At 35.9% G+C, this 17134-nt stretch overlaps 1 protein-coding gene across 5 annotated transcripts in view; it reads right to left on the bottom strand.

Moving 5' to 3' along the window:
- Positions 1-17134, bottom strand: part of ZNF385D (zinc finger protein 385D) — a 415254-nt gene that overhangs the window by 51514 nt on the left and 346606 nt on the right. For all 5 annotated transcript variants that reach the window (XM_014937864.1, XM_014937862.1, XM_014937863.1 and 2 more), the window contains one exon: positions 15751-15913. In XM_014937864.1, coding sequence (XP_014793350.1) covers positions 15751-15913 — 163 coding nt within the window. The remainder of the gene's footprint in view (positions 1-15750; positions 15914-17134) is intronic.

The raw sequence follows: 17134 nt of genomic DNA, 5'->3' as shown, positions 1-17134 counted from the left end.
GTAGCAGGCTGGCCAATTTTCCTTTAAATTTACCCAACCACGTTAGTTAAGTACCATTATGTAGTGTGAATATTCAGACAGATTGTTATTTGCCTTTTAAACAATTCCGTGCGCTTTAAATGGGTGCCCCGACTTTGACTCAAGAAGACATTCAGGTATCTGCTAAAAACATGAAAAGAAGATGCAGCCCCTGTGCAAGTGCAGGTTGATCCCCTAAATCTGGCAGGGCAGTGGTTTTGTCGGTATGATCTTTACGTCTAGTCCATTAGTTTCCATGTTGTTCTTTGTTCATTATGGGCATAATTGACCGTCTCTGATCAGTAGTGAGGTTACCACACTCGCTGTTGATATCTGGAGCAGGAACTGCAGAACCCATGACACAACATGTACCTCGCTGACAAGCTACAGTAAAAACAACAACAGGAGAATTGAAAGCCCTTCTAGTTCCCCTCTTCATCTTGGTATCTGACCATCCAGGTAACATGCATGAATTTATTTACATTTAAACAAAAACCGCTACCTGACTTGTGCCTCCAGAAAAAAAATCTTGTAGATGGATTAGCATGTGCGGATTTTCATGAAGGAAGTGTCAGTCATAAATTTATTGCCACAAAGGCAATAGTTATTTCACTGAATTTCACTGAATTTCACTGAATTTCTAGAGTTGGAAGGGACCATAGAGATCATCTAGTCCAACTCCCCTGCTGAAGCAGGATTGCCTAGAGCTAGAGCATGTTATTGGGTTAAAGCTTCCCTAATCTTAGCAGTTTGAAATAAAAGAGCTGATTCTCATTATGAGGTACTGCCACCCATGCCATTCATTTTGTACAGAAGCTTTCCCCAAGCAGCACGCTCCCAGGGACTGCGAGCATTGTCACGCCTGTGCACACACACGCTAGAGGTATCCCCAGTAACGATCTATCAAATGGTGCTGCTGAAGCTTACTTACACTACATACTCTAGTTCAAAGAGAGATAACGCACTAACCCTTCTCCAAACCATTGCCCTTGCCCCGCATCTGCTGGTGTAACAAGGAACTAGCAACTCGGAAGCATGTGCAGGAAAAGCATGACAATGTCGTTTGCCTAGATCCTGCCATGTTTCAAGCTCCCTATGTATTGCCATCAACAGCTGCTGATATTTCCTTATACTTAAAAGCAGGAAAAAAAGTAAGCATCTTTCCCTACTGGGAAATGCTGGTTTATTAGGGGCAACTACTGGAAGCAAATTGACTAGATGGCTGAAGTGGGTAATCTGTTGATGCAACTTTCAGATGGATTTGCTAAGACGATGCTGGAAACTTGCAGCTATTAAACCAGCAGAGCAGAAAATGAATGAGAAATAGTAAAATGGAGCAAACGAAGGGATTAAAACTGCATGGCAGCTGTCTCAGAACTCCTCTGATAAGGTGAATGAACTAAAGAGTTCCTTTGAGTGCTCTAATGTAAGAAAATGGCTATTTGCACGCATAAATGAGATAATTTGAAAAGTGAGATAAAAAAGTCCGATTTTTTAAATTTGCATTCTCTGTAATATTTAGTTGGAAACATGGGTTACTAAAAGTACTACCCATGCTTTGATCAGTGCAAATCTACTGGATTGAGTAAGTAGATCCTCCCGAATCTCCTAAAATGCTTATTATAGGTCTTTAATCAGAGGTGGAACAAGGAAGTAGAAAGAGTACTAAATTCCAATTGAAAGAAGTAGGAACAATGCTTGAAAGTATACAACTTGGGAATTAAAGCATGGATTTTCGTTCTCACTTAATTTGAATTTTAGTAATGACAGAAAACGAAAATAGTAAAGCAGGTATAATAATAGAAAGAAATTAGTCTTCCTGAGAAATAACACACCTTTAATTATCTGGAGTCAATTTTGTGACAATTAACAACACTGAGACAAGGGACAGGCAGCTTTGCACCATAAAGCCTTTGTCTATGCAGAAAAATCTATACCAGCAATTATAATTTTCTAGGGTTTTATTTAATCAAGTACTATTCACTTGTCCAGTTCTGTACAAAACACAGAAAGGTAAAATATTATGGCTTAGGTAGGACATACTTCAAGAATCAATTCTTGAGCTTTCAAAATGCGTTTTGACTAAAGTAAATTGAATTGGTCTGGTGTTTAAATTTAAGTACTATTAAATGTGCCACATAAAGGACTTTGTTACAGAACACCTCAAATATATAATACACAAGATTTGCAGTCTCCAGGCAGCAAAGACTTGTTTTCTGGGAGGAGTCAGGAAGACAAATTATATACTTGCAGCCAGAAAAAAATACACACTTTTCTCTGACATACAACAGAGCATTGCCCGGAGGACTTCCATTATTAATTCCTGAGTCAAACCTAATAGCTTTGGTCAAATGATTATTAGAATCCCACATGAGATTTTATGCATGGTACAATCCCTCTCAGTGTTAAAAATGTTTTGTCTTGATTGTGGAATGAAGCTAACTATTTTCTGCTTGCAGTCTTTGCATACTGCCAGACCTCCCAAGTACTAGGAGTTGTTTTCCTATTAGATTGTTGTTTTCATGCAAATTTTTATAGACTGCAATCAAAATACTGCTTACATCATATTTGATAAAGTTAATGCTGAAGTTGAATGCATCTATCTCATTAGGTCTTTCACTATTCAACCATTCTTCTTCATAGTTGTATCAAACCTTCCCTAAATTTCCACTCAATTTGATTATATTCTTTGAAAAACAATAGATAACATAGTTCATTTACAGTAATAAAAGAAACTAAAATCTTTACATTCCTCCATTATCCTCAAAAAAGTCTTTTTCACAAGACTTTGGAAACATCACTACTCCAGTCATTCCTGTATAGCTGATATTTAACCACATACTCCCAAGTTACCTTCATCTTTACATGAAGTGTCCCAACTTTTCAATAAATTCTTTATTGTTCTAATCTGAGAACAATACGTTCGATGGTATTAAAAGTATTTGATTCACTGAATTTCCAGCTCATCTTTATTACTTGCCCAGAACTCCAGTTTTTGTGCTATTTGCAATTACAAATTGAATTTGTAATTACATGCAGGTAAAATGATGTAAGATTAGACTGGAGTTAAGACCTTATTCCAAGAGGATTTCACTGGAATATTTTGACACCAACTTGTACCTCATGATTGCATTCCACGGCCTATATTTAGCAGGCTTAAATCCACTTTAGGTGTTCCACATTCATTCTATATCATTCCAGTACCTTAGATAATTTTTAATCTCTGCACATTCTAGAAGTGTGCAAACACAAAGCATCAGCATGCTTATCCTTTATCAATCAAATATGCAACCTCATAAAAATAATTTTCAGTAGGAAAGTCTAACTTTCTATCAATTGATACTCATTGCCATTGTATAATTGTTCTCATTTACTTCAGTACTTAAGCCCCCTGTCAGCTCTTGCTTTATTTTTCCCAATACTAGTGTCAGATGATAGACCTATAAATATTTCATTCATCCTGTTACCTTTCGTGAATACGGACACAACATGAAATTTCTTCCAGTCCTCTAGATTTTCTACCGTGTCTACAATATACAGAAAACCAAAACAGTTTATCCAGAAAGCTCTCTATCTGCTTCTTTTAAAATTTTCATATGCAACTTTTCCTGATCTGTTGTCTAATTTGGTACTTGTGGTTAAATACGCTTAATGTTACCATTAGCACGGAAAGCATTTAAACATCAACATTATCATCAAGTTTACATAAGTAAGTGTCCTGGTTTAACCCCAGCCAACAGCTAGGACCATGCAACCACTCGTGCAGTTCTTCCCCTTTCCTCCAGAATGGCAGGAAGAAGAGGGAGAAAAGGAGGCGAAAGGAAAAAAAAAAGTGGGTTGAGGTGAAGACAGTTTAACAGAACAGTAATGAAAAAAGAAAATAACAATAATAATACAAAGTCACTCTGACCACCCAGTGAATTGGTACCTTTCCGAGCAGTGATCGTGGATTCCCCCCAGTACTTCGGCCAACCCCCATTTATATACTGAGCATGACACCTATGGTACAGAATATTCCATTGGCCATTCCATTGTTCTGTCTATGCTCCTCCTCAGTTTCTATGGGAAGATGAAAAGAGTCCTTGAAAATTACAAATGTCCCTTACCAACAACTAAAACAATATAACAGTAGGTATTATTGACATTCCTTCTCCAGCAATCACTAGAAAGAAAATTAACTCTTTCCCAGCTGAAACCAGGACAGTATCCACTGCTTATTCTATACCATTTACATCATTCCCAAGCCTTACACTTTTAATTGTAACCACTACTTTTCCTGTCTTTGAGATATATCGTATGTATATATATACACAGAAACAGATATTCCCTTAGTCTGTGGGTTATCCCTCTAAAATGTCCATTGAGTTCATTCAGTCCATAACTTTGGGCTCCATGCGTCATAGCAGTATTTCAGGGCAGGAGAGATGGCGTATTTGGTGTTGGAATTGTGCCATGCTGCATCTGGAGCTTGCAGCTGATGGCATGGTCTTTGCCCACAGTCTGTGGGTTGAAGATGTCAATCTCAAGAAAGCTGCTGGGTGGCAGGGCCACTCTAGTTCCAAATGAAGTATCCAGCATCAATGAGTGTGGCTCAAGTGGGTTTGAATCCCATCCTTGTTATTCAATTCTTGGAAATACAAATTGGAAGTTCCTTCAAGAGGATCAGAAACCCTTCTGCTTTTTGTGGACAACTGGCCATTGGAAAGGCACTTTTCCTGGAGGGATCCCATTTTGTGATTGTTCTTCCTTGTAACTTAGGTACCCGTGCCTGTAGAATCGAGGTAGGTTGTCCATCTCAATTCCTCGTGTTCTCTCTGTGGTCATGGAGGTAAAACCACAGAGTGCCTCATGGTGTGTACCCTTTGCCTCCTCTCTCTTGATCAGAAAAATAGTTATGCCTAATAGCCTAGATAGAGGTCTGTACAGGTGGAGATTAAGACCTATCCTCTTTGAGCTGCTGGAACTCCCAGAACAGTTTTTTGAACAGGCTTTCTTTTTTCTTGGACAGTCTTTCAGCTGAGATGCAAGCCTGCAGGGTAGTACGAAGACTTTCTTCATATTGTCAGAGTTGGCCAGCCACTACATCCACCTTTGGTGCCTCTTCGTCTCCGCAGTTCATTGTTGCCAATGAGCTGATGTATGATAATGGTGTGCTCTGTAGAAACCAGTAACCTGTTTTTTACCCTTCTCAAATCACCAGTAACCTGTTTTTTACCCTTCTCAAATCAATCAGACACAGTTCCTTGGTTCGGGTTATTCTTAAAAGCATCTTTTTAGTTCCCTTTATGAGCCTATATTTATTCTTGTATCCATTTGTTTCCTATAATAATATTCTGTAGTTCTTAGTTTCTGATTTACATAAATTGTTCTAGCTCCGTTTATATTATTTCCACTATGGACATGCCATAAAACAAGAGTTTTAATACTGGGAGACTGCTATTTGATGTATCACGATGGAGTACAGAATGCACAAAGATGAAATGAGAAATACACAATGATTCTTCAAGTTGTTTGAAACACTATATATTCTCAAAGGATTTTGAGAATAAGAGACTCTTAACACACCTATTCTGAAATTATAGGTGTGTCCTCCTGGAATTGCCTATAAGCAAGCCATTCAGTACATGGAAAACTACATTAAGCCTAAAAAGCACAGAGTTCAGGTACATGAAGTCCAACCACATGTTTATTTCCCTCCTTACACAGATATTGCAGTCACAGCTACGCATTATCTCAAGATAACTTGATGTTTGCTGGTGCTGAAGGCACCTTACTAAGCATAAGCTTAATTTAGGCTTATTTCTATGATTTACAAGTAAAGTGCCTGCAAACCTTAAAACAACCTGATGTTAGATGAATTTTTGTATTTTTCCATATATTCAATAATTAAAAACACAATATATTTCTTATTTATTTTCTTCTTTTTTAGAGGTAAAGAAGGGAGACAATGATAGGCAGGAACTGAGAAAGTATTTGGTCCTGTCTGATACTTTGTTTTATCTTTGTTTGACTAGGACCAAATATAAAATGAATATTTGCAAAGTCTATCTCAATTAATACAGTAAGTGGACGGTATATTTTAGCAAAGGAATGACATAGTACAGAAAAATGTCACTTATGAGGCTTCTCTAGCTGAGGGAAGAAATCACTGATCTGCTAGTATTTTAAATACATTATTGAAAGATGTGGAATACCAAATAGAAGACAGACTAAATATCACTGTTGCAAAATAAAATTGTTCTTAATATTCTACAGTAGTTTTGAATACTACTCGTTGGAGATGATGTCACCTTTGCCTTAGAAATGTCCCACACATAAACCAACCCAGTCCTCAAACAAATAAAAACCAACTACTTCCTATTTCTATATTGTCTAGCCAATATGATATCAGCTTGAAAAAACATGGATCACTTAAATGAAGACCTACCTACTCTTCTGTTGCCCTCAAAGTAGACCTCATTTGAAAAATTCCAGACTCACAAAAACTGACCACTTAGCTGATGACATGGGATCAAGAATTTTCTGCTCCATTCCAAAATAAACAACTATGCAATAGTAACAGGCTTCTGAATCTGATGTTTTACAACAAAAACTCGAAAGAATATCTAGGACTCCAGTAGCAAAATTTTTTTGAAATCCCAACAGCTACAAATGCAGAGCCTTCAGGCCTGTCCTACTAGCTAGTGTCAGTGCCATTCCCAACACAAAAACAAAGCACACCATGACAAATGAGTCATTAGGCAGATACATGATACGGTGCTTGATCCAGCTTTTAGTGCGTTACTGATGAATAACTGATAAACAGATATCTGATAAACAGAAGGTTACTCCCAAGATTTCTAGTAGATACAATTATGGGCATGCAGCAATCATGCTGACATTTCCCTGAGATACTATGAAATACCCTATTTAATATTTCAATACAAAAAAAGATTTTCAGACCTACAAACAATACCATTGTTAGAACTGGACTTTCATATTGATTCAACAGGCTGATACAGATGTTGTGACTGACAGCAGTTTCTATCTGCAGGATTATTCAAGCATAAAATTGTTGCCAAGGCAATCCCAATCAAAAGCAGCTGGGTCCACAGAAAACACATGGTGTTCATATGACGAAGCTCTCAGCGTACGTAGATGCAAGCAAAGAAGGATTTTATTGCACATTCATGATCAATTGCGGCACACATAAATTACTGTAATTTTTATATTGCCACTTAGCTACACTCTGAAAGAAAGAAAAAGCCCTAGTTCTACACAGAGATCAAAAGAGGAGCTATTGTCTTCCAAATTACCATCGAGCTCTAATGCAAAATTGGTACAACAGTCTGTGGAATGCTGATAACATTTTGTGCTGCAGTTAGCTACAGATTGTCTGAAGTAAGGAAAAGTCAAAGCATAGGTGATTTAAAGTGAAAGATGGTGTAGCACAGTTAAATTTTAATGGTTTGGGCTGAATTTTCCAAGCATGTGATTAAGAGAACTGATAGCTGTGTATCAGTAATTTCCAATTCCCAAGCAAATGATAAGACAATCAGAAAGTAATAACATGTCTTTCAGACTATAGTTTCTTTTAAAGATTTTTCATTCAAATAAAATTAAAAAAAAGAAAAAGTTGAACTTTCAGAACTGGGTGACTGCAAAGTTCACCATGAAGTCCTATAGCTGGCTCAGAAAGCCATCTGTGTTGTGCTAGTCACCAAGCACTTACTACTCATTTATTATTTCACACTTGTAACTTTGGAATCCTCCACTCAAATATCTCAAAAAAGTTAACATGAAGTAAAAATCCTTATAAATTAAACCTTCAAGGTCATTGTTCTGTTTTGATGTGTACCAAAACATTGACTTGTAAAGGAAATAAATTTACATTCAGGATCTCACAAGCCTAAACCCAGAATTAACCTGTTAATTCTGCTGTGCCCTAAGCAAAGCTGAAATGTTCTGAAGAAATCACTTGCCAAAACAAAAGCACACTTTAAAATATAATAAAGTATATGGAAACAAAACAACAGCTAAGTTATACAAACAGACTGCACTGAATTGTCTTCTTAGATTAAACATCCTTAATATAATAATTACATATACAAAGATATCCACAGTCTAAGCTGTACCAGCAAATTGCATACTGGGTTTACACAGTAAAATCCTTCTACATCCACCAGCATATTTTAAATAGTATTAAATACTATTTTGAATTTTAAATACAGTTGACATTTGCATCATTACTAGAAATAGAATTTCTTTTAGGTAAAAAAGATTACAAGAAAATCTGCTGTCTAGAAAAATGCTAATAAATAGGCAGTGGCACTTTTAATTAAATATATATTAATGTCATAAATACAGCAGCATGTCTTCCACAGCTTTCCTTAAGAAAGGAAAAGTTACAGTGTTTGCCATTAAGGACAAAGGGTTAAACAGACAACTCAAAGATTAAATGATAAAATACCGTAGCTACACCAAAAAACGCCAGAAATAATGTAACACTTCTTAATATATGGAAGCTCTTAAATATATGGAAGCTCTATAAACCTTAAAGCCTAGCCATTACCAAAACGTATGTTTATAATAGAAAAAGAAAATAAGCTCAAAAGCTGAATGTAAGGGAGATAAAATGAAAGTGGAAATAAAAGGAAAGAAGAGATAAGAGGAAACTAATTTTCATTTTCAAATGGGAGTTCCTTTCCATTACAGGTACTGGAGCTGAACCAGGAACTGCACAAATACATTTATACACAGAACTAATGTACACATGGCTTTGACTATCTAAGAGATAAAAGAAAGCAAGCAAGGTATGCTAATCCATGATATTGGAGGAAACAACAGTTAATTGCCTGTCTTGAACAGAGAAAGGCAAACAAACATGCAGAAACATATTCATATCAATATATTCAAACAATATTTCTTCATATTTTTAAATGAAATCATTACAGTATAGTACTAGTCAATTATATGCTGTCCTTCTATAAAGATTCATGTGACCAAGTTTTCATTTGAGCACTATGTTTGAAAACTTCCTGTGATTTCAAGAAGTTTTGAATCTTAAATAAATAACACACACTGACTAATAGCAAAGAGTCTCTTGACTCCTTACTAGAGACCTGAAAGAGACACAATGTCCCAACAGGATGTGTTCACTAGGACACTTATGGTTGAATGTAATATGAGAAAGATGATGTTAGTATTTTAATGCTTAAGCATACATACTCCAGCACTTTTCCTTTATTAGGCAATAATTTTCTTTCCATGTCTAAAAAATTAGATGAGAAAAAGGTTCAGGCTCTTTTTGAAACAAACACACACACACAAAAAATAATCAAGAAACTTCTTCTAATCAGTGGGAAATTAAAAAATGCTGTTCAAAAGCATATTAAAATTTTTACTTGATGGACAGAAATAATGTCATTTATTACATGATCAGGCAGAATTGACTAAGACAACTCAGACTTTGAACACTGAGCATCAAATTCTTACAGAGCAATTAATGATTTGGTTAAAAAGAATCAAAACCTGGGGGGGGAAAAATGGACACAGTGAAGGAAAGGGCAATTTGCTCACTGAGGTTGGAATTTGTCTCAGCATTTTTTATACTTTTACTCAGGTCTTCACCATTCATTTGGTTTATTAGACACGTTTACTTTAGAATAAGATGAATTGAGCCCTAGACTTCATTGACGTGATTTCCTCTCACACTAAGGAGAACCCACTGCAATTAGCATCAATACGTATGTCTATAGTTTGTCAAGGAAATTCCACCTAAGCTCTCCATGGGTATTACATTTAATAACCTCTGTCCTTCTCTCCTTCATATGTTCAATAAATCAAAAACTACAGATGGATAGTCTAAGCAGTTCATTAGATTTAGTTTTGTTAAAACACTCCTTGCATTTGAAGCTAAGTTCTCCCTCTCAGTAATGGCATAAGACATGGTGTGTACTGCACAACGCATTATTGCTACTCCCTACACATCTACAGACCACCTTCAGCTCCAGTGTAAGCTGACGTTAAGGCAACAGCTCTGCATTAGCTTCTACTCCCAGTATCTGTAGACTATTGACTCATCCCACAAAAACAGTTAAAGGTTGCAAGGTTGACAAAATGCACTATGGAATTAATAGAAAAGGAACAATACACAAAGGCAACACAGCATATATAACAGGGCATGAAGTACACTTAAAAAGAATAAAACAGCTCTGAAAATAAGAACTATGAATTTTTCACATATTTCAACAGAAAGAAAGAAAGAATTTAAAATGCAAGGGAAAGAGCTTTGCACTTCAACCATCAATTATCTTTTTTTAATTTTAATTGCATGTTAAATACATTGAATTTGTGTAACATACATTACTGTTATACAATGTGATTTGCCTAGTGGGAAAATAGTGCAAACATATTAAACCATGCATTAGCAGAATGTAGAGATTTGGATAAGTTTTACTCATTTCTATTTTAGTTCTTTTCTTTGAGCTTATTCTTATTTTTTCATACAGTTTCTTAGTTCTCATTTTTACAAAAAGACACAAAGGATAATAGAAAAAATGCTGGATGAACTGCCAGGCTCAAAGGGTTGTGGTCACCAGCACAAAGTTGGAGTCCTCCAGGAACTGATATTAATGCCATTGTTTAAAGTCTCCATTAGAGACCTGGACAATGGGACAGAGTGCACCCTCAGGAAGTTTGCTGATGATAAAAAACTGGGAGGAGTGCCTGGTACACCAGATGGGTGTGTTGCCATTCAGAGGGACCTGGACAGGTTGAAGAAATGGGACAGCAAGAGTCCCTTGAAGTTCAATGAAGGGAAATGCCAAAGTCACACAACTGGGAAGCAATAACCCCAACACACCATTCTGGGCTGGAGGCTGATTGTCTGGAAAGCAGACCTTTCTGGAGAAGGACCTGGGATCCTGGTGGATGGCACTTGAAACATAAGGCAGCAGTGTGTATAAATACCTGATGGGGTCAGGGTTAGGGAGTAAAAAAGACAGAGCCAGAGAGTCATTTCAGTGATGCCCAGTGACACAAAAGTTACAAACTGAATTACAGGAGATTGGACTTAAATACAAGAAAAACCTCTTCATTCTTCTATATTCTGAAGGTGATCAAATAGTAGAATGGGTTGCCCAGCAAAAAGTTTTGAAGATATTCAAAACTCAACTGAAAAAGATACTGAGCATCCTGCTCTAGCTGACTTTGCTCTGATCTATAGAGGTGACCGTCTCAACGTCCAGATGTCTTTTTTGAGGTCCCTTCACAGAGCCTCAAAAACTCTGCAATCCTGTTGTGGCAGCCAAACTCCAACATATCTCCCTGAACCTCTCCATTTCATGCCATCTTCCTTTCTTCCTACTTCAAAGTTTACCCTGACTTATCACATCATTTCCAATTTCTTTCTCCTTCCTGCCTTCCTTTTTTACGCTTGAGACCTTGCTAGACTGATAGAAATATTCTATCAGTTCTAAGATAACAAGAAAAAGAAAAAAAAATGGACTGGAAAAGTGGAAAGGGGTAGCTCAACTAAAATTTTCCCACAGATAAGGTTTTTCATACGTGCCAATGAAAGAAAAATAAAAGAACTTGTGTTTTCTCTCATGCTGTTACCCACACATACATTCAGGATCTGAAAAAAAACCCTCCTTTTCCTTCAAATCTGTCCTTAACTGTTTTCATCTCTTGTGAGGCCTTTATCACTTGAACATGTTTGTGTTACTGCTCATTTAAAACACCTGCCTATTACATTAACAGTGTCTGTCTCCCTAAGTTGTCTCTCATCTTACATGTAGACTGTAAGCTCTTTAGGACAGGTGCCAGCATTTGGTTCTCTGACAGCACAGGGGTCTCTTAGCTGCTAAGACTGTGCTAATGATAGACGATCTTGTCTGTACCTTGGCCCAGATACACGCTTTTTCTGTTCATCACATTTTTCTCTGTTTTTAAGAGCTGTTCATTGCATTTAAATACAGAGGAATTAAGACACAGTATATAACATTCAAAAGCAACATTAAAGACTTTCCCATAGTGATGGCTCCCAGTGACTTGTTTTTCCCTCTTGGAAAGATCTATTCCTTCCTCTTTGTTGATAACAAATGATCTAACTCATGCTAAATCCTCTGCTGAATAAATAAACAAAGAAAAATAGCCCAAATGTTCAAGAACTAATTCGTGATAATGTGGTCATGGAGGGTTCTTTTTAACGTCAAATAGCTTTGGAAAGATCAATATTTAGACATATGCAACAACTATAGGGATATCATTTTACATGGATATAATTTTAGACACTTACTCTACGTTCAAAAATCTAAATGCAGGATCATGGCTTTACCTGACAGGACATATAGTTAGGATGAGAGCACACAATCTATCTAAATATATTCTGAAAGGTGTTACTAATGTATCTGTCCTTACAGCCAAAGTGAAGGTGTGAAGCATCCTCATAAGGAAAATATACGTTGGCAGAAAGGAGGGGCAAAGTTTAAAGCTATCAAGAATGCTAAACAACTTTATGCCAGGTAAGATGTACGCATATGTAGTGAAAATATGAATTTTTATTGTCACTCCTGAATTGGAGAATCAAGAAATACTGCAATCGGTCTTGTATGCTGCCATAAAGCAGGCTTGTCTTTGGAATGGTCACCCTTTCTGTTTTTCTGTCCTGAGTGACTACAGGTATCACATAATAAATGGTAAATATAAATGAAAGAAGTTTATTCAGGAATAGAATTGGTAACAAAGTTCCCACATGTTGAGAATGGCATTGTCCATTATGTGACTGCCAACATAACTCTTCATGCTAATTCATTTCCCCAAAGATTTCCCAAGTTCAAGACTTCTAATAATTCTAAAAGTTTATTTAAAGGGGTAATAAAAAATTGTGATTTTCACAGAAGGAGCAAAATGACCCTATATTTTATATTTTCTCCTTAATGGCTAGTTCAAGCACTAGGAATCATTTACGAAAGGTTTTAGGGAGTCTGCTTACATTGTGGGTTGCACAGTCTCCATTATTTATTGCAATAACACATTCTGGCACCACATCTAACAAAATAGTTCCAGAATAAGCAGCATAACAAATTACTGCTTTAGCTCTTGAATCAGTTAGTATACTGTGTGGTCTTTTTCATAATCTTCAATGTATAGCACTGCAGATTTCCTGATGACGTTGTTTGCTGGAACTGCTAAGGGTACACAGAACCAGTGAACTGAAGTCCTGACCAATGTGCTGTGACTGACATGTAATTCACCATTTAACCACTGCTGTACATGATATATTGGAGGTGATATGAACATGACCCTATTCTCAGTGTATTTGGGATCAGGTATTAATCTTCAGCAGAGAGCTTTAAAATGATGTAGAAAAAGCTTTTGTTTGAAATTATCACAAGTGCAGGGACTTAGTAACAGAAATTATTTCTAGTTATGAAAGAGTAACTAATGAATTACATCCATTAGTACAACTGTTCCCTCAGAACTGCATATTACTATCAGAATATTTGACTTTTACAACAATCATTTACAAATGTTTAAACTCACATAGCACAAGTGTATTCTGATGTTATTCTAGCCTTCAGAAATAATTTTGCCCTTAAGAGTTCTATCAAGCAAATACAAGACACAGAACAACTGGAAAGGAAAGAAAATCTGATTTATGAAATTTTTAACTTGTCATGTTTAACAGAAAATGTCACCCTTTTGCCTGACCAATTTTTTTTTCCCTTTTTTTTTTTTTCTTTTTAATCCAACTATGCACACATGCTTAATTCTACAAAGGTCGATTTGCACCATGGATGCTATTCTACTGCCAGTCACATTCATGCTGACCTGTAATAACTGCACTTGGATAGAACTGGTTGCTTTTCTTTGAAGGTCATCGGTTGAATAGAGCTTTTGCCACGAGTTGAATATAGTGCTTAGTATTTTGGGAACTTGTCAGATTTTGGGCTATTTGTCAATTAACATCAATATGTGTCTTTTGGAATGCCATTAAGGTCAGTACTTCTAACGCAGAATACATATATGTATACATGTACATATGTATATACTTACACAAATTCTATAAAATTAATCCAGGGAGTCACAAACAATGCGTAAATCTGAGGAAACTCCTGCAAAGGCCATTGCTTTTGTGTGCAACTAGTTTTTTTACTTATGCTGATATAAAAACCGATTTGTACTACTGACCTTGGATACAAGACAGTTCATATATCTTGCCAGGGATCTAATTCAAAGCCTGATGGAAAGACTCAGACTGGTTTTTAAGGCACCTTGGAAAATCCTTTAAACTTACGCAGCATAAGAAAAAAGCTTTTGAAGCTTCAAAAGATTTCTTTTTCTCTTCAGTTATTTTCTCCAATTACTAGATCACATATTGTAAATAATAAGTCAGTCTTTCCATAGAACATCCTCCTTGCTGTTCTGAACATACTAACAGGTAACAGCAGCAGAGACTTTTAAAGGTATTTGTATGTTTAGAAACACATGTATTTTCATAAATAGCTTTCAGCATTTCCCATCCTTGTTCCTATTCTCCCATGCCTCATTTCTTTCCTCATAGAAACAAAAGTATCCAGAATATTTCCTTTTTTTTGTTGCAACAATCAAAAATATTGTAACAATTGTTTTTTAAAGCAATCTTATAATTAGTATATAAATCTCCACCAAAACATATGCAAAGATATACAGAAAGATAGACATAGAGGTATCTGTCTATAAAAAATAAAGATATATCTTAAGGAAAGTACTACACATTTCCACAAGGTACTTTTTGTTATACTGTAACCGGTTAGCGTGCATCCATTTACAATGCTAAACTTCCTGCATCAGAAGCTGTTCCAAATGAGCAGTTTTCAGCATCAGTAGAAAGATCTCTGCTTTTTCACAGCTTTGTCTTTTTTTGCCAAGACTTGGTTTGGCTTGTTTGGGGAAGGGGCGCTGATTATGACTAAATATGCAAAGTGTATCCCTTCATACACAAGACCAGTCATATCTAGTGAGATACTAGACTACTCTTCAGTGAACTTACAACTTCCCTTCAAAATTTCTGACACAATATCCGCATATTTAAAATGCGAGCTTAATCAAAACCTGATGCCTTTACCAAATACTGTCATAGATTTTATTTGCAAAGAATACCTTTTACCCACACAATAATTTAAAAGATATTATTTAAGTCTGAAGGCTCATTTAAGCAGAATAATTGGCATCAATAGCACTTACCTGATTATGTGAAGTAGAGGTTATACAGCTATTTTCCAGCTCAGAACCATGCAATAGCCATTTTAAAAAATAATGCAATGTTTGAAATTTATGAAAATTAGATTTTTACTAACAATGCTTTTGTAAGAGGCTTCTAGACACAAGTAGTGCAATTTGCTATGTTGTTTGAGGTTAAAAGAAATGTGCCATAGGTAATTATTTATAGAGAGACACTGCATACAGACTAAGAGGTTTAGATCAGTTGATATGGAACAGTTTAGCCACCATAAAAATTAATCAAGTCATGAGTCTTGCATTCTGTCCTAAAAGAATGAAGAGCCTCTTTCACTAAGAGAAATTGGTTACATGACTATCATACTCTCAACCAGCCTATTGAAAAGACTAAAAGAAATCTATATTACACAGAAAGATGGATCGAGCATGAGTCAATGTGGCAAGCACATAACCAAACAGACATGGAATTAAACAAGAAAAAAAAAACAAAACCAAAACAAACAAAACCAACAAAGATTGTCGCTTAACCTGTTTTGTCAGAGCTGGTATTGATGGTATTGGTAGTGATGGAAGTGAAGGTAGTCTTTGCGCTGTCCTTGGTAGTAACAGATTTCTGCTTATTTTTCATGGCTTCCAGTGCTTTGAGCTTCTTGGCATGTTTAGTGCCTTTGTAGTGGGCCGCAGCCTGGCTCTACAAAGGAGAACAAAATGAACCATGCAATCAGGCTCATTTCTAAACTGGCATTCTCTGTATTAGTACAAATACAGACTACCTTTCAATAATGGGTACCATTCACATTATCCAAGTAGTGACCAAACAGAAAATTATATTTAGAATGATGCTTGGAAAACAATGGAAAAAAATACTCAAGCAATTCCAAGTCAATAAATACAGTATATTACTGTATAACAGTATATTACTTTCAGACCAAAATAAGGTTGTCTTAGTCTACCATGCCACCATTAGTTTTTCTATCAAGACTTTTTTTTGCTTTCACATAAAAAAATAAATTAATTCTCAGGCAACGTGGAGGAAGGCACTTTCCTCCCAGTAGCTTTGCACTTTTCCAGTTTCTATTTCAAACTAGAGATTTTGTCAAAACTTCTTTCAGAGAACAGTTTACTATTAACAGTGGTGTCCAGAACTTCTCAGCAAAGACTGACAGTAAAAAACAAATGAAAAAAACCCCAAACCGAAACCAAAATCCAAAGAAAAGAAAGCAAAACATAAAATACTCTATTCAAGGCTGATCACCAAAGATTTAACTGCATGTGAGGCAGACATGCCATTAGCTGGCTTTCTTATAAAAAAAGATTACTTTTGTCCACCTGCTACAAAAGGTAGTGTTTGAAATTCAAATCTGGGCGCATCCTTTCAAAGGAGAAATCTTGCACAAATCCTGTCACAGTTCCAAATATATTTTGGCTACTTGATACCATTAGCTAAAATAGATTTGTACGTGCATTGCTATTAAGACTTATGTATTACACTGAAAGTATCTTTATTATTCTAAGAGTTAATACCAACTTTTCTTCATTTAATTTATGTTGGAAATATATTTCAAGAATATTATTTGAAGTATAAGATTAAAACTTATCCAAACCCCACTGGAATTAGTGTCCATATTCAGAGTTTATTTCTTCTCTGATTATTTAAACTCTTACAGAAAAGACAGTCTTCTAGTTAATATGTTAACGACCTGAAAAATTCCCTATATTTTAACTACTAAACTTCAAACTTTATTGAAAGCTATTGCTCTCTCACTTGAAAGAGAAACTACTAAGACTCTGGAAAAATAATTAGCTATTTCAAAATTTAGATACTACAGAATTGAACAAATGAAAAGCAACTATGCTGGGTCAGCCCAAGAACCCCAAAAGGTCAGTATTTTGTTTCTGGCATGAAACAATA

Source organism: Calidris pugnax, unplaced genomic scaffold (genome assembly GCF_001431845.1).
Source record: "Calidris pugnax isolate Ruff unplaced genomic scaffold, ASM143184v1 scaffold11, whole genome shotgun sequence".
NCBI classification, from domain to species: domain Eukaryota; kingdom Metazoa; phylum Chordata; class Aves; order Charadriiformes; family Scolopacidae; genus Calidris; species Calidris pugnax.
This window is presented reverse-complemented; position numbering and strand designations above follow the sequence as displayed.